The sequence below is a fragment of the Mus pahari genome, chromosome 17 (genome assembly GCF_900095145.1).
Source record: "Mus pahari chromosome 17, PAHARI_EIJ_v1.1, whole genome shotgun sequence".
NCBI classification, from domain to species: Eukaryota; Metazoa; Chordata; class Mammalia; order Rodentia; family Muridae; genus Mus; species Mus pahari.
Window position 1 is genome coordinate 66,034,607 of NC_034606.1, and position 18,490 is coordinate 66,053,096.

At 48.1% G+C, this 18,490-nt stretch overlaps 1 protein-coding gene across 1 annotated transcript in view; it reads right to left on the bottom strand.

The window, feature by feature from the left end:
• The window catches only part of LOC110334647 (keratin, type II cuticular Hb5), a 6,454-nt gene extending 703 nt beyond the window's left edge, over positions 1-5,751 (bottom strand). Inside the window, exons 1-7 of the mRNA XM_021216444.2 lie at positions 5,262-5,751; positions 3,022-3,230; positions 2,465-2,525; positions 2,254-2,349; positions 1,523-1,687; positions 1,183-1,308; positions 587-807 (exon numbers count right to left, since the gene is read on the bottom strand). Coding sequence (XP_021072103.1) covers positions 587-807; positions 1,183-1,308; positions 1,523-1,687; positions 2,254-2,349; positions 2,465-2,525; positions 3,022-3,230; positions 5,262-5,681 — 1,298 coding nt within the window. The 5' untranslated portion in view covers positions 5,682-5,751. The remainder of the gene's footprint in view (positions 1-586; positions 808-1,182; positions 1,309-1,522; positions 1,688-2,253; positions 2,350-2,464; positions 2,526-3,021; positions 3,231-5,261) is intronic.
• Between the last annotated feature and the right edge of the window lie 12,739 nt (positions 5,752-18,490).

The window sequence follows — 18,490 nt, forward strand, 5'->3', positions numbered from 1 at the left end:
CCTCCCTCCCTCCCCCCCTCTTTCTTTGGATGTATCCCTGATCCATGGAGACCAACTCCCTTTGTTTAGAGCAGCTGTGAGTGGAACTGTGACTTTCACACACTGACTGCAATCAGAGTGCCTGAACCTGCTGAATGTGCTTGCAGCAGGGACTAGTTAGAGCTGGGTATAGACAGGGTGCATCATCCTTATTATACTTGAGCTTAATCTCAAAGGAAGCTATGAATGGGCTGTAGAAGCCCCGGATCCAGAGTTGAATCCCAACTCTGTAACTTTGTGTCCATAGGAAATGTGTTGGCTGTTGAGCCAATCTGCCTTTGTTTTCAGATAGTACACTTCCCTGACAGGATGTAGAATTAAAAATGGGCATTGGACATAGAGCATATGATATGTGCTAGGTAGCCATTATTACTGAAGCCTGGCCTGGAGTAGGGTGGATAGATCTGTGTGTCACACTTGGGACAAGACAGTTCCCTGGGAGGACCAAGGTCATCTCCTACCAAGGACTGACAGGCCCTAGCCAGCTTGCATGTTTAAGACAGTCTGGCCCCTCAAATGAATTCCCACAAGGTTCTTCTCAGCTCACCTCTGCTCCTCGCCCTCCAGCAGGCGCCTGTAGGTGGCGATCTCGATGTCCAGCGCCAGCTTGGAGTTCATCACCTCCTGGTACTCTTTGAGCAGGCAGGCCATGTCCTGCTTGGCCTTCTGCAGGGCACCCTCCAGCTCAGCCAGCTTGCAGCGGGCATCAGCGAGGGCAGCCTCTCCCTGCTGCTCTGCCTCAGCCACAGCAGCTTCCAGCTTGGCACGCTGTGGGGGTAAAGTGGGGGCTTCTTGTTAGAACAAGATATGGATGGGGTGGGGGCCCTGCTGGCATCCTCCTAGTGTATAGAGCAGGAGAAGAGAGCCCTAGGGAGGGCCCGTGGCAGGTAGTTAGATGTGCTGGCAATCCAAGGAAGAGATGGGGGCATCTCACTTTGCTGGTAGGCACTGGCTGTTGGGCATCAATGAGTGGGTCACTTCAGTGTAAGGGTTGTAAGAGATTGGGGAAACCTTGCCTTCTCTCTAGGTCCCTGCTATCTCTTGTGCTTAGTTTGAGCCATGACATTTCATCCCAGTGAGCCAAGGGCCTGGTGATGGTGCCTGCCTCTGCTTATTGCTCTTCTGAATCTTTCTTCAACCTACCTGGCATTTGGCATTCTCGATCTCGGCGGTCAGCCTCTGGATTATTCTGTTCAGCTCGTTGATCTCCTCCTTCGTGCGGCGCAGGGTCTCCCCATGCCGGATCACTGTGGCCTTCATCTCTTCACACTGGTGGTTAGATATGGGGCACAGATGTTTATCAAGCACAGTAGGAGAATCTCCCCCTTAGCATAACACCAATGAGTATGTAGCATAGCAGTGCTGGCCAGCCACCCCAACCTGAGATCAGTCAGACATTCCCTTAACCACTCCTAAGGGAAAAGAAGCCCTTTCTAATAGACACCTTGCATGGCTCCCACAACCATGTCTAGGAGGCAATCACCTTGGTGCGGTACCAGGACTCAGCCTCAGCGCGGCTGCGGCTGGCAACATCATCATACTGAGCCTTGATCTCAGCCACGACACAGTCCATGTTCAGGTCCCGGCTGTTGTCCATCTTGACGATGACAGAGGTGTCTGAGATGTGGGCTTGCAGAACACAGACCTCCTGTGGAGTGAACGGTAAGAGCATTATACATGGTGCCCCATTCCTGAGGGTAGTGTTGATTCTCTGGTGGAGCTCTGGAGGAAGGTCTGTGATTCCTGCCCCTTCCTCCTTCATTAATACACTGACACATATAGAACAGACAAGCCAGAAGCCCTAAACATCACCTGGGACCAGCCTCTGACTTGAAAATGGGAGAAGTGTGGGAAGGCCTAACCTGAAGACCCAGGCAAAGTATCTGGATTTGAATGCCAGACAGTACCTAGTCCACTGTGGACCTCCATACATAGAATTCCCTTCATATCTGTCTATAGACTAGCATGCAAACACATCTCTGACATGCAGAGATGCCCACAAGCACAGAAGCCAAACACATATACATACGTGATCATTTTTATACATGTGAACACAGATGCCTGTAGCTCTGAACCCTGCATAGTGGGACCTTCTCATATGGGTATAGGTGATAGTTTTATCCATGGGACATGTTGCTGCACACTTTCAGATACAGGCCCCTGAACCTCCACCCCATCTCTGTGTGTCTCTGGCATGTGCGTGAGTGAATTTACCTCTTCATAAAGACGCTTCAGGAAGCTTGACTCCTCCACCAAGGCCTCCACGTTGGCCTCCAGGTCTGATTTACGTAAGTAGGCACAGTCCACATCCTGATGGAGGGCAGAGAGGAAGGGAAGGCACATGTGAAAGGGCCCATGGGTAGGTGGTTTGACCAGCCTGGGGACTGTGCCTGGAGGTCACAAAGGTGGCTCCTCCCTCCCTTACCTTCTTTAGAACCACAAACTCATTCTCTGCTGTAGCCCTCAGAGCCACCTCCTCTTCATACCTGCATGTGGAGAAAGGACTTGAACTCAGAGCTGGAACCTCGAATCCTGCCTCAGCAACTAGCCAAGATCTTCCAGGGGGTCATATAAGGGATCAAGCCTTTCCCGGTGTGACACTGTCTTCCTGTGATCTGTTTGCACATTGCTCCTGGCTAGATTGTGTCTCGAGTTGTATTCTCAAGCCCTTTGGTTCTGGGGTGGGTCCACTCCAAGTCTAAATCATTCGGGCATCCTAGTTTCAAAGAATACCATGCTGGTGTAGAGAGCCCTCAGCCCAGTTCAGTGCCCAGAGCGGAAAGGCTAGCAAAGAATGGAAAGATAACAGTGGAACTCCCGTGTGGATTCCTATGCTCACTGCCTGGGAGCCAACACCCAAGTACTTGGTCCACTGTACACACTCTCCAAGGCCCGGGAAGTCCTGTGGGGGATCCTACAGATGCTGCAGCAGAGGGTTCCCATTCTCCCTCCTCCCAGGGTCCTGTAAGCATACATACTCACTTTTTCTTGTAGCCCTCCATGGCCTCCTGTACATGGTTGAGCTCAGCAGCCAGCCTCCCGCTGTCAGCCTCCACACACTCAGCCTCCCGCCTCAGGGCCTCTATGTAGCCTCCAAACAGCGGCTCCAGGTTGCTCTCACAGCACTTGCGGTTCTGGTAAAACTGCCACTTGGTCTCCAGCAGCTTGTTCTGCTGCTCCAGGAAGCGCACCTGCCATTCAGGGCAAGGGAGAGACATTTAGAAAGTGTGTGTGTGTGTGTGTGTGTGTGTGTGTATGTATGTGTGTGTATATGTGTGTTGGATGTGTGTGTGGTGTGCTTTACCATTTCATGTTGGCTGAGAAACACTGAACTTTGACTCAAAGCCAAAGGTCAGGCTGCAGCTCCAGCTCTGCAGTTGAAGATGGACAAGCTGCTGAACCTTGCTGTCATGCTCCTTGCTTCTGTGATAATAGTGTTACAGCTATGAAGACTGAGCAGGTTCATACATGTAAGATGCTTAGAACAGTCCCTGACGTGTAGCAGGGACAGCAAGTCAATAAAGCTACTCTAATTACCAGTGGTCTCTTAGTCATTCATTCCCAACAAACACATCTCCAGTATCACTGTGTGGTACCCAGACCTGTGCTAAAACACCCCCCACATACACACATGTTTACCCCATACCACACATGTGTACACACACAAACACATACATGCCACATACCATACATATACACTTCATGCATGCACTCACACACATACCACATAACATCACATACATGTGTACAACATAAACCACACATATATAACATATCACACATACATCCACACCACATACCACAGCACAGTACACTACATCATATCACGTACATACACACATACATACACCATGCCAAACAGAGCACACAACACCACTCACACAAACTACACACACATAGACCACACACTCTACACCCCTCTCTCTCTGTCTCTCTGTCTCTCTGTCTCTGTCTCTCTCTTTCACACACACACACACACACACACACACACACACACACGCACGCACAAACCACATACCCAACACATCATGGTTGTCTATTCATGTCTATGACTTTTTTTTTCTATTTTCATGTCTTCATTTGTTTCTGTGTTTTCTATACCGATGTCTGATTATTTCTGTTTTTATGGCTTTCTCTCTCTATTTCTAAGGTTTTTGTGTCTGTATCTTTGTCTATGCTTTTGTCTGTGTCTGTAGATTTGTGTCTGTGTCTGTCTGTGCCATTTGTCCGTGGAGCTCATTCATTTGTCATAATTCTGTGTGTGGGGTGCAGATGCTGTTTCCTTGACGCTATAGACCAGGAAGCAGACTCCTGAGGAGGGAAGACTGGTCACACTCATTGGCAGAGTGACATCCCCATCCACTGCTTTCACTAGCGCACAGCATGTCTGCTCAGTGTCTCCCTCAGCTCCATTTCTCAGTACAACATGGATATTAGGGTCTGCCCGTGGGGTGGTTTTGAGGATTAAGACCACTAAGGTATAAGGAATGTCACTCCTCTGGTCTCTAGAACCTGATGTCAGACCTACTCTGCTACAAGGATTTAGATTTCCTTCCCATAACCCCCTGGGAGGCAGCTGCCAGCATTCATGGGTGCCCAGAAAGTCAGGGCACCTCCCTATCTCTCTTCCAGTGCCCACCCCCTTGTTCAGCTGCCATATGTCCACTACCGTCTTTGGAAAAGATAGTAACCATTGACATTTCTCAAATGCTTGCTATTGCCCTGTACTTCCCATAATCGCACACCAGAATCCTTGAGTAAACCCACGAGGCAGGTTTTGTTATTCAGGAGTGTATCCTGCCTGGGGTGTCACAGTCAGCACATGAAGAAGCAGTGTGACCTGCGCAGCCCTCTCCCACTTCCCACGCTGCCTAGACAGCCACTGTGCCTTCTGTTTGTGTGGTCTTCTATTTTCCTAACCCTCAGCCCCCAAATAGGCTTCTGGGGACACCCCTGCCCTTCATATTGTGTACACACACACACACACACACACACACATACACACACACATTTTAAAACATAGACTGAGTTTCTAGACTACAGAGTGAATTTTCCAAGTACCAAAAGAAGGCAATGGATCCATCCATCTATGTGGTCTGCATTTCCCCCGCCCCTCCTCCTGTCCTTAACCTGGCAGCCAGTTTGTTTCCTCAACAGACTGGGATCTTCCCAAGGAAAGTCAGGACTGAGGTCTGCTCTGGACCATCACAAGCCACACCCACCTTGTCGATGAAGGCCGCGAACTTGCTGTTGAGGCACTTGATCTGCTCCTTCTCCTCATACTTCACACACTGAGCATTGGGGTCGATCTCCAGGTTGAGGGGTGTGAGCAGGCTCTCATTGACAGAGACGGTGGTGATGCAGGGCGGGCTGGGCCCACAGACGCCTCCAGAGCGGTATCCGAAGCTGCGTCCACAGGAGCCAGAGCGGAAGCCCCCAACAGCCATGCGGGGCCCACAGGGACTTGGGTTACAGAGGCTTCGGCTGCTGAAGCCCGTCAATCCCCGGTAGCAAGACACTCCTCGGAAGGGAGCTGCGCTGATGCAGCAGCGGTTGCCAGTTTTGGGGGCCACAGCTGAGCAGGAGCTGAAATTTCTGGTAACTCCACATCCTGGGCTGATCCTGTAGGAGCGACAGGACATGGTGTGAGCCGGGGGTTGTCTACGCGGCAGCTGTGGTGTTTGGTGCAGGTTGCGGAGTGTGCGACTTGGAATCCTTTGGGTCTCTCTGATCCTCTGTGGTCCTTTTATTGGTGGGGAGAGCTGGGGTTGGCTGTGTAAAAGCAGTGAAAAGCCATTTTATGTTGTTTATGGGCTTGGGGAGGTTGCCAGGAACTCCTTAGGGACTCATCTTAAAGGTGAGCTCAGAGACGATTTGGGCCCCGTGAAGGATTGAAGATGTTATTACGGACACTGGGAAGCACTTTTCATCTTCAAAGCTCTTTACACACATTAAGTAATTAATTTTCACACACTCTCTCTGAGATGGCCTCAACCCACACCTGGAGACAGATTTGAACTCCATAACAATCTGGGGGCGGCTAGGTTTGGGATACCAGTGGGGGCTGTAGAATCAAGGCTGGAGTCTCAGTTTAGATGAGACCCAGATGTCTCTGCTCTGTCACCAGCCCCACACAGACATAGCATCATGTATGTCACTGTCCCTGGAGAAGCCTCACAGTCCTTGGCTGCTTGCCCTAAGGTGATTCAGGCCTAGAGGGGTCGCTCTGACCATGTGTTCTTAAGGACAGAGGGCTGGAGAAGATGGTCCCTTGGAACCTTCTGGATTCCAGCCCAGAGAGCTGCGGTCCGGAACCTGTCTTTCTCACCCAGCAAAAGTGCAAACCACTAAAGTTTCAGTGGCCACATAATGACCACTTGTGGGTAACAGAGAAACTCCTCTTCAGCCACTTTCTTCCATGTGGCCAAAACAGAAGGATGTACTCAACCTTGAGGTAGCCTGCGATTGCACATAAGCTTGCTCTGGGTCCCATCCTTTAGCTTCTTAAGAAGCAACCTGTCTTGTAAGTACCTCTCCCTTCCAAGACTGCCGGCCACAGCAGTGAATCTGTTGGTAGGTCCTCCCAGAATTGTCCCTCACAGAGGTCTGCTTTGAGCCTGCTTTGTTTGTACAAAGATGGGAGTGGATTTCTGTCTCCTGGGGGCCTCTGGGACCCATGGCTTTCTAATATCCCTGTCTCCTCTGTGTCCCTGAGCCACCTATTAGGATAATGATGCCATTCCTCTATTGTTAACAGCAAGGATGTGGTCTCTGCCCCCAGGGAGGCTCTGTAGACACCTGAGGAATTAGGTCCTCAAGGAAGGATCGCTGGTTAGCCTAGAGACAGATTCTTTATTCAGAACCAAATATTCCCACTTAAGCATGCTTTGTTCTCTGCCCTGGGTCTGCCTTCGTGCCCATGGCCTGGCAACCTCAAGTCTTCACCGGGCATTAGGTGGATGGGTATCAATCCTATATCCCACTCTGATTCATCACGGGAAGAGAAGAGACTTTGAATAGCTAGAGGGAAGAATCTAAGTGCTCACCAGTTGGCCTTCAGGGACAATCCAACAGTGGTCTCTCAAGAGAAAGCAACAGGGGTTAGCAACTAGGGCAGTGGGGTCAAAGCTGTAAGACTAGTTCTACTGGACGTTTCTAGTCACCTCTTAGGCGCTCTCACACCTCTAACCTCCCCTTCCCCATCCCTTTCTGTTCCAGAGTCTGATTCTGTGCTAACCCTCCTTGTCGGTGGAGCTAAGGAGCGAATGCACGAGACTGTGTTTGGGAGACCATAAAGGACTGTGCAAGGGAAGAGCTCCTGTCGGAAACGCCCCACCCCACCCCAGCCGTGTGGGCCTGTTCCGGCTCCGCCCTGTGCACATTCGCAACTTCTTTACCCTTTCAAGGCTGCGTTTCATGTTTCCACGGCCTGATTTCACTCTTATAAAAACTTGGGGTGGAGCCTGGGGGTGGAGGGAGAGGCCGTTCTGGGGAAGCACAGATGATGACTCCTAGCGTGGAGGGAGCCCTGCTGCCTGGGGTCTGGGTGTACTCCAGGGCTTCGACAGTGAACCCATTGGCTCTCTTGTGTAGGGCCTGGAGCTTGTGTTGAAGCTATGTGCATGGTAGCTGAGGATTGGCGGGAGGGTGTTTGAAAGCCCACGTTAACTCAGGGAAGGTTCCATTCTCCTCTGCACAGTCACTTGAATCAGATTCACTTCCTGCTGGCCTTGGGGCTGCAAGCAGGCTTTGTCCTGAGGGACACACACACACACACACACACACACACACACACACGCACGGCATGGTCTCCACCCTCACCAGAATCAGCCTGGACACTAAGGAAAGGGAAGCCATGGTTGTCTGCTATTTCAGTGCAGGGTTCCTGGGCCTGGGCGGGCAGGGATGGAATAAGCATATAGGGAAACAAGCCACGCAGGTATGTAAGATTTCAAGACCTGTGGTACTTGGAAAGGATGGCTGTCTCTGCCTCAGGGAGTGTGCCTCTTGCCACTGCAGCACTGAGCCCCACTGGCAAGCTGCTCTGGGAAGCTGTCCCACAGAGCTCTAGTTTGGATTGGCTGGGTAGAAAGGGGCAGGGAGGCTAAGTCCTTAGTGCTGACCGCATGTGGCGCAGAGCAAGTGTGAAACTGACAGGCCAGGTTAGTCTGGGACAGCTGTCCTGGAGGGCCCCGGATAGCTATGCTGGGTCAGGAGCTTTGAGGACAGATGGGGACAGTCTTCCCATTGCCCCTCCTACCTGCCATGGCCCGAGTCTGTCTCTTTACCCTTCTCTCTGCTTCTGAGCCTTCTAGGCAGTTACACCTTTGCCCAGAATGTTCTGGAACAGCTATCTCTTCCAGGAAGCTGTCGTGAGGAAGGAAGCTGTGATTTCTCTTCCTCTCTGTCTCATAAAATGTCTCCGTGGGGGGTGTCCCAGGTCACTCAAATCATGTCCTTCTATGGCCTGTTACACTTGGTGCTGTCAGTCATTGTGCCTCTCGGTCCTGCTCCCTCCCGGTCTCACATCTTCTAAGACCCCACCCAGTGTTAGAACTTCCACTCAAGAGGCCATGACTATCTCTAATTTGAAATGATTCCAAGCAGCTGTTTCTAGGAAGGCTTCAGAAGCTAACTGAATGAAAAAAGCCCTGCCCACTCTGGAGTCCCTAGCTTCCGAGGCCCTCTCTGAGTCACCTGGAGTCACCTGCAGCTCTCACACCTGTGTTATTTGGAGACCCAGGCACTCATCCCTTCTTGACCTGATTGGCCTTCTCCTCCTCACTCTTTCTACGGAGGCCGGGTGCTCTGGACCAGCCTGCTCTTCCCCATCGTGGGTCTCCTTGCTCTCACTGACCCTATCCTCTGGGCTTGGCATCCTCTGTTTTCAGAAAGCTTTCCTGAACCTAACAGAAGTCAGTAGAGCACGGACACTTTACTGGTCCTGCTCTGCCTGGCCCTGGAGGTACCTGCTGATCCTACCATCTCTATATATGTATCCATCCACCTGGCTGCCTTCTTCTCTGTCAGCCCCAGAAGGTTCTCCACAGAGGAGCTCCATCCCAAGTGTGGCCATAGGGGCCCTGGGAACATCTGGTTCACCTCAGAAATAGCTTTTTCTTTTCTTTTCTTTCTTTTCTTTCCCCTTTTCTCTCTTTTCTCTTTCCTCCTCCTCGTCCTCCCCCTCCTCCTCCTCCTTTTCCTCTTCCCCCTCCTTATCCTCTTCTCCCTCCTCTTCCTCTTCCTCCTCCTCCTCCTCCTCCTCCTCCTCCTCCTCTTCCTTCTTTTTCTTCTTTAAAAAAAAACTTTGCTGGTTACACTTAGACTATGCCCCCAATTCTATGCCAAATGCTCCTGGCTGGAACATCTCTTTAAGGGGATTCATGCTCCCCTCCCCGATTTCTTTCTTTCTTTCTTTCTTTCTTTCTTTCTTTCTTTCTTTCTTTCTTTCTTTCTTTCTTTCTTTCTTTTAACATTTACAGATCTGGGAAGGTGTTAGAGACTCAGTCTAGTAGAAATAGGGGCCAGAGAAATAGGGAGCAGCTGGACGAGTAACCTTTCTCCCTGGGACATCACAAGCTACTCTCAAATCTGCTGGCTACGCTGCCCCCTGTTCTGTACCCACTTCTTTCTCATGTTGTTCCTTCCCAGAACTCCAAGAGACTCCATTTTCTCCCAAGGAGTTCTCCCCATACTCCCCCAAACCCCCATCCTCAAATCCTTCCAGCATGGCTTCCTGGTCCTGCAGCTGCTCAGCAGAGCCTCTAGTCTCAGAACTGGCCACATTATCAGTTCTGAATGATTTGCTTTCTTCTTTAGCAGTAGAAACATCTTCTGAATCTCAGGAGGAAGAACTATAAAGCCATGAGACCATTCCTGGGTGTCCTCAGGAGATTGGATCAGGAACTCTGGGGATAACAAAGGGCACACAAGGACAGCTGAGACCTTCTACAAGGTGTGTAGAATTTGTGTGGAGACATCACAACCATCTTGAGTGGGACACATGTTCAGCTTGAGTGCAGTTTGCTGTGTTTGGTTGAACCACAGACCCAGAAAAGAGCTGTGCATTTCACTTTGTGTTTAATGAGAGAACAGAGAAGCTGTGTCAAGTGTCTCCCTGCTGCTGCCCACAGCCCCCAAGTCTCAGCTCAGGAGACCCACACATTGCAAGTTAGGCTGGACTGTGGCACTTACCTATAATGTGACTCCTTATGTCACCTGGACTTTGAAGAGCAGGTGACAAGGCCTTTCTCTGCCTGTCCTTTTGCTTCCTCACATGTCTCCATCCCAAGACCTCAGCACCCATGCTGGCCCTTGAAAGTGACAAGCACACACTCGTCTCAGAGCGTCCACGTGGGTGTCCTTCCTGCTCATTGTTCTCTCATCCACAAGGCTTGCTCCACTGCTTCTTGTGGGTCTTTTGTGCAAATGTCATCTTTCAGATTCTTCTTTCAAAAATGGTAACCTGCCCTCCTACCCCAGGGGTGCCTCCATCTGGCTTACCTTGTTCTAATTGCTGTGTGTGTGTGTGTGTGTGTGTGTGTGTGTGTGTGTGTGTGTAGTAACACACACCCATGTGGGAGCCTGTAGAGGCCAGGGGTCAACTTCAGTTATCTTCCTCAACTGTTCTACATCTTATTTTCTGAGGCAGGGTCTCTTCACTGAACCAAAGCTCTCTGTGTTTGGTTGGGTTGGTGAACTCTGTAGATTTACCTGTCCTTGCCCCACTGCCTTGGGGTTAGAGATGTTCATGACCGCACCGTGGTTTTTATGTGGGTGTAGAAGATCCAAACTTAAGTCCTTGTGTCCACATGACAAGCACTTGACTCATGGAGTTGTCTGACAGACCGTGATCTACTTTAAAAAATCATTTAGCATTTAAACCCTCTATCGCACTGTAAAACCCATGCATCCTACATATCCACCATTGTGTGTTTCTCTCTTCATCCCAAAATAAGACAAAAGGGTACAGGCATTTTGTCTGTCATTGGTAGGTCCCTAGCACTTACAACTACTCTGAGAATTCAGTGTTGGGTGACGATGTAAGTTTATAAGTGAACAGCTTTCTCAAACATTTGAAGGAGGACAGAAAATGCCACATTTGTACATCTGTAGACTTCCAGCCCAGAGGATCACTCCAGGTTTGAAAACTGCAGGACTTAGAACCTTAGAATGGCTCTTTCTTGCCTCATAGTGTTGTGAATAGTACCCTCTGGGAAAAAAAAGACTGTAGGGTACAGGAGTTTGAAAAGATGGCCATGATTGGTGAGAGGGAGAGATAGGATTCTTCTGCAATTTTTTTGATCATTGCAATGTTTGGGTCCTAAATACAATTTTGGTGGGAGAAAATGATTTTAAAAGATGTTCAAGTTTCCTGCCACCTGCCTTGGATTCTCTAGTATGAGCCTCTGGAGCTACTGGCCAGCAGAGGGCAGCAAATGCCTTCAGTTGGCCTTCCTAAAGCCTGGGAAGAGCAGGGAAGGCAAAGGAGGTGTCTGGAGTTGCTCAAGATGTCAACACTTTGGGAACTGAAGCTGTCCATAGATTCGTGTGCCCACCCGGCGTTCACCTTGGATAAAAGTGCAATAGTGGGTTTCTGCCTCTATCTGTCACTCACTAATAATAATAATGCAGATGCGTCTATCAAAGCGACATGAAGGGTTCCTTGTGCAGCACCTACTGAGTGCCCAGTAAGGCTAGCTAAATTCTTCAGGTATACTGTGGCATGAGCTTGATCTGCACAAACTCTTTGAGGTTGGAAATAGGTCTCCAGTCTACCCACAAGACAAGTGGCTCATTAATGTTCAGGGTCAGGCAAGCATGTGTCCCTGTGTAGGAGTTTAACCTCTTGGACCTTGGGTTTGCTTCTGTTGATGGAAGCAGAAGAGGGGAGCTCCTGGCACAATGATGGACCACATGTATCACAACCAATTACTAATGTGGGTCTGTTTAAGTTTATGACTCTATTTATTTTCATTTTAGTCTTCCTGATGTTTGCCTTCTATCACCTCTTTTGTGTTTTCTTTAGAGTCCTTGAATATTTAAAAATCTTCTTTTAGGGGTTGGTGAGATGACTCGGCGGCTTGCTATAAAGACTGGGTGACCTCAGTTTGATCCCCAGAACCCAAGACCATGTAAAGGTTTGGGAGAAAACAGACAGCACAAGATTGTCTTCTGACTTCCACAGTCATACCTCACCACACACACCACACACACACCATACACACACCATTATATATATATATATACATATATATACATACCTCACCATTCACACACCATTATAATAAAGTAAAACTCAAAAGATTTACTTAAACTTAGAGTCTCAATGTGCATAATAAAAATATATCCCAGTCTACATAGAACTAGAATATATATGTACACACACACACACACACACACACACACACACACGAGAGAGAGAGAGAGAGAGAGAGAGAGAGAGAGAGAGAGAGAGAGAGAGAATTTGTATGAAGTCTAGATTGACCTGAGAGTGTTTATATAGCTTGGGCTAGTCTCAGATTTACTTCCTCAACCTCCTAAACACTAGGACTACAGGCATGTGCCAGTATTCCTGGATAGAGATAGGGCTTTATTACTTCCATCCCCATACTCTTTATCTTACAGTTGTTATGAATCATACTACTGTGTCCATTGCCACCTAATCTGAGGACTGGGCTGTTTTGTTTTCAACAGTTGTGCACTTTTCAGAGTCTATAAAGGAAGCAAGACAGCGGCTTACATCTAGTTGGATACTTTGTATCCTTCATTCCTCCACTGCTACAGAAAGCAAGACAGTCTCTTACATCTAGTTGGATACTTTGTATCCTTCATTCATGCATTGCTACAGGAAGAAGTCAGTGTCTTACATCTAGTTGGATACTTTGTATCCTTCATTCCTAGACTACATGTTTCCCCACTGTGTCACATCCCTTTACTTTGAGGAGCTCAAGCCTGACTCCACAAAGATTTGTAGGGAATTTCTCTCGTTGTCACAAAGCATACCTGTCTCCCCCACCCCCATTTTGCTTCAGAAGGATGTGCTTGCTGGCTATGGAGTCTTGTATTTGTAGGGACAAGATAAAGCTCAGTGGAAGAGGCTTTGCCAGGTCACACCAGGCTCTGGGTTCCAGCTCTGGTACCATACACATAAAAATATAACCGAACAAATAGGCACCTGAAGTCCTTTTCCTACTTGACCCTTGGGAGTTGCGGTTCGCTGCTCCACACTCTTCTGTGCTTCTGATGTTGATTTGAATTCTTGCTCCCGTGTGCAATGTGCTACACTTTTTCAGCCTATTATTTTCCAGTCCTTTTTCCTTTGTTCTTTCTAGTGGATAATGACTATTACTCTGTCTCCAGCACACTGATTCTTTCCTGTCCATTCTTCTCTGTTCTCACTTTCCAAATATTCTACTTTACAGTTCTAAAAAATTTACTTGGTGTTTGTCTCTATCATTTGTTCTCTAGTGATGAGAAAATCTCTTTCTCTGTTTCTCTCTCCTCCCTTCCCCTTTCTTTCTTTATTGAGGATTGAGTCTAGGCCCTTGAATATACTGGGCAAATACTCTACCACTGATCTATGTCTCATCCCCTTTTAAGCTTTCTGTTTTGAGGCAGGGTCTTAGAGTATCTAACTTCAAATCTCCAAAGTCACTTAGGCTGGCCTTGAACTCAGTCTGTAACCAATGGAGACCTTGGATTAAGTTTGTAATTTTCCACCTCAGCCAGAATGCTGAGATTATAGGTCTGAACTACAAGATCCAATTTACTCTCGTACTCATTTCTGATGTGTGTCTCTTTACCTTATAGAGCATGGTTACAGTAGTGTTTCATAGTCTCTGGGTGATGACTCTCACAGGCATGTCATTGGTGATGAGTATCTGTTGACTATCCCTCCCTGTCATGTTTTCTCGACTCCTTGAACATTAAAATGACTTTAGTACACACAGAGACACACACACAGAGACACACACACAGAGACACACACACAGAGACACACACACAGAGACACACACACAGAGACACACACACACACACACACACACACACACACACACACACACACACACACACAGAGAGAGAGAGAGAGAGAGAGAGAGAGAGAGAGAGAGAGAGAGAGAGAGTTGGTGCTGTATTGACTCAGTGTCCTGATACAATCCTTTGGGAATGTTCAAATTTGGTTTGGTTTTAGTGGGGAATTAACCCTGTCAGCAGTTTCAGGGTGCTCCAAGAGGCTCCAGTCCTCTTGGAGGGGTGGTGGTGGCCAAAGCCTACTCACTTTCCCAAGCATGTGCTGACTGCTTTGTGGCTGTTCTGTGGTATCACTCAGGGCTTTGCTAGAAATGTGGGCAGGGCACAGGTCTAACTTCAAATCTCCAAGTCCTTGGAACATGGCTCTGGGTTTGCATGCCAGTGAAGTTCAAGGAGAGCCCAGGATGTGGGTGTACTCTCTCACACAGGCATTTCCTTCTCCAGTTTTCCAGTTTGACCCCACCTACCCTTCTCAGGAACTTCTTTTTCCTGGTTCCTCATGCCAGAGCCACCAAACCTCTCAAGGTTTTCACCACAACCCTGCTACAAAGTCCTGCCCAACCCTGAAGGGCAGGGCCCTCATGCAAAGCCACAGGAGAGAACAGACCATGGACTTTGTTTTTTATTTTCTAACCCGTAAGAGTCTCTTTCCTTTTGTATTTGGGTGGGAAGGCTTTTCATGAGGATCTTAGCTATCCAAGCTGATACTTTTCCACTCCAAAGCTGAGGCCCACCCTAAGCTCAATGCCTCTGGAAGGAAGAGAGAATAAAGACTTGGTTGCTTCTTGAATTCTTGCCTTCTGCCATGATCTGCCTGACCTGTTTACTTTTCAGAAAACTCCAATAGTTTAATTTATCTAGACTGTTAAACTTCATTGTATTGTTATTTTAAAAAATCTGCTTCATATCTGGGGCTTGCATGTAGGGCTTTACTTGTGCAAAGATCTAACTCTGCCACAGAGTTACCCCCTCATACCCCAGGCTTGCTTTCCACAGGATCCGTCTGGCTGCTGTTTGCCAGTAGCATGCCTGAGCACCTGTTCTCCCTGGAAGGCAGCAATAGGGGACAGCATTGGCAATTTTTGGAGGCAAAGCTAAATTTTTCAGAGCTAAAATGTTGCTTATTTTGTAGTATTTATCTTTTTTTTTTTTTTTTTTTGAGACAAAGTTTTCCTGTGTAGCCCTGGAACTCACACTGTAGATCAGGCTGGCCTCGAACTCAGAAATCCGCCTGCCTCTGCCTCCCAAGTGCTGGGATTAAAGGCATGCGCAACCACGCCCAGCTAGTATTTATCTTTCTTAACTCTTCACTATTCTGAGGCCAGAAACAGCCAGCTTTAAGAGACTAACACCTGCTGTTTAGCAGCAATTAGGTTAAGTAAAGGATTTATTGCTAGGATGCCTTTCTCTGGCCAGGAGAGAGAACCAGAGTGAAAAGAAAGGGAGAATTCAAGCACACACACCCACACCCCGACCAGACCCAACCACATGTCATATCAACTCCATAGTATTCAGGCATACTTGCATATCTATACCTATGCATGTACATATATACATACATGCAGACAGACAGACATACACATTTATACATTTGGTGGATGGGCTGATCCCCCAATGTCACACTTTATTCCTTCTCTCTGGCAATCTATACCTTCTTAGACATAAGCTCTTTATAAAATTACCTCATAGATAAAATGTTACACAAATGGGAGTTATAGAAGGATCCCAATAGTAAGTTCAAAGCAGTGTTTCATTCCATAAGCCCATTTTTAGCTCAAAGCAACAGTTTCACATGGCCTTGCTTTATCATAGTGCACATCTGTGGCCTCATCCTTGGACCTGACCTAGAACAAATGTTTTTTCTTAATTACAAATTTGTCCTAAGCCTTTTCCTCTTCTTAGTGTAATTTATGAAAACTCATTGTACTCTTTGTTATGTAGCCTTTACTTACTATTCTGTGAGGAGGGGGTACATTCTATTCTTGATTCTAATTTTATGATATCTTTCTGGCAAAACAACTAAAAACCATTTCTTAAAACTTTCTTCCTAAAATTGTTCGATTCAAACCAGGACTCTATAAAAACCATTAAGTCATGTAAACAGCGTTAATTCCTGAAAGTTCATCTTTATGTTGACCTGCAGGAAATGTGTTCTGTAGGATGATGGGCTGACGCATAAGAATCATTAAGCTATGCAATAGTGATAGGAAAAGTCGCATTAGCTGCAAGAAGCAATCCTGAGACAAAGTCTCTTGGGACCTTGCCTCTCAGAGCTCACACTTTGTAAGTCATGAGAAAATGGTGGGCCACCTCCAGAAAGGTCACCTGCTAGCCTTAGCTTCTCCTAGATGACAGCTGCGTGAACACAGGTGCAAGGAAGGCAGAGGAAATACGGACCAGTTAGGAGTTGCCTACAGTCATCCAGGCAAGAGATAACAGTTTGGATGTCAGTGTCAGCCATGGAGGTGATGGGAAACTGCTGGATTGTGGATTTTACTTGATAGCTAAGATGACAAGATTTTCTGATGGAGTGGCTATGGGTATGGGACTGCACAGATTTGTGAATAGTCACTAAATGCCACACCGTGTGGTACTGCAGACACCTGCTGCTGTAGACAACATCTGTGCTGTGGAAACCCAGTGCTGTAGAAGCTGAACAAGAAAGGGCCTCTGGGAGAGCAGAGGGAAGTAAACCTCTACATTCCTGTGGTCCATTAATGTTTATTGAGATGCCTGTTGGCAAAGCTTAATGTTGTGCCAGCTAGCACAAATGAAAAGGTTCCAGGTGCATTTTGGAAGCGTGAGTAGTTAGAGGTCAGTTTGGAGCTAGGGCAATAAATTGGTCACTGATGAGGGGGGTGTTGGTCTGGCTGAGAGGGATACCAAAACCTCCTGGGGCAGCTGCCTCTGAGGGATGTATATGACTTTGCATGTAGAGATGCATTGGACATTCAGGGGCTCCTGGAACAGTGAGCAGGGGCTGGTAAGTCTTGAGTCTGAGCAAGGCGATATGCTTCAGGTTGTTGGCTGGGGTCTGGGAAGACAGGATGTGTGAGGAAGCGAGGCATACTCTTACCTAAGAAGAACTGTGGTGGGTGTGGCTAAGATCTGGGCCCTGGCAGCTGTACCAGGCTGCTGGATGGGCCCTATGCTGATGGACTCTCCTGTCTCCACATGCTGCCTTGTCTTGACCTCTAATGACATTTTACCCAGCTCCAGGCAGGTCCCCCTACCTACCATGTTCTCTCTTCAACCTTTAGGTGTTTGCACTTTTGCACGAACTGTGGCCTCTCTTGGAACTCTTTGTCTCACTTTGATGGCTCAGTCACCAGCCTTTGCATCTATCTCTGCTGGGCACCACATCCTTCAGGAAGCTAGCACTGCCCAAGTCTGTGCAATACACGATGGCATCTGTGCTGGCCTTAGCACAGCACTCAGCCTCTCAAGTCCGCTGTATTTCTAATCCTCCTCTGAAGACTAGACTGGAAGCTCCTTGAGGATAAGAACCAGATTTTTATTACCAATTATTTGCCTGGCATCATGACTGACATGTAATAGGCACTGGACAGGTGTTTATAAAGTGAATTAACTAAAAATGGAAGGTTGGAAATAGGGTGCACTGAGTGAACAGAGGTATGTAGACAGATGCAGCAGGACCAGAATGCCATGTTAAGGATCTTGGGCTACTTTCTGAAAGGCAATGGAAAGCCATGGAAGGTTTTAAGCAGGGGAGCCATGATTAGATTTCTGTGTGAGAAAGGCTTCTCTAGTAGCATTTTGCTGAGTAAGTTGGATGGAGACAAGAATGGAGACAGACAAGAGTGGGGAGAGTCAGACAAGGATACTATTACAATGATCTCAGAGGGCTTGGTGGTGGGGTAGGAGAATACGCGGCGTGGTCAACGTGCTCGGGAAGAGGTCACTGACTTGGAGAAGAGTGTGGGGAATGGGTATTTGTTTTCAGGATCTTGACTCCGTGTCACCTCTGCCTTACGCAACCGTGAGCCCCTCCCTGGTAAGGCTTGCACCCTTTCTCTCTGTGAGACCAGGATATCAGCCCCTTCCCTTGTCACGTTCTCATTAGTGTGAACTAGTGGGTTTCAGTCAGCCACCTCCTCAGTGTGATCCAGATGGACAGGCAGAGTCCTTGTGAAGTTAGCTTGGCAAGTTTATTGAAAACCCAGAAATACAAAGAGTAGTACAAACAGGTCCCACCCACCCCCAGACTCCCAGAGTTTGTAGACACAACCCTGCTGCAACCACAGGGCACAGAGTTGGGCCTCATATCACCACAAGAACAAGGCACACAGAGCTAAAGAGACCACCTCTCCGTCTGAACTCCACCTACTTGGCAGACCCACATACCGCAGATAAACCAACAACCATGAGAGAAATGGCCCGGATGAACCACTGGGAG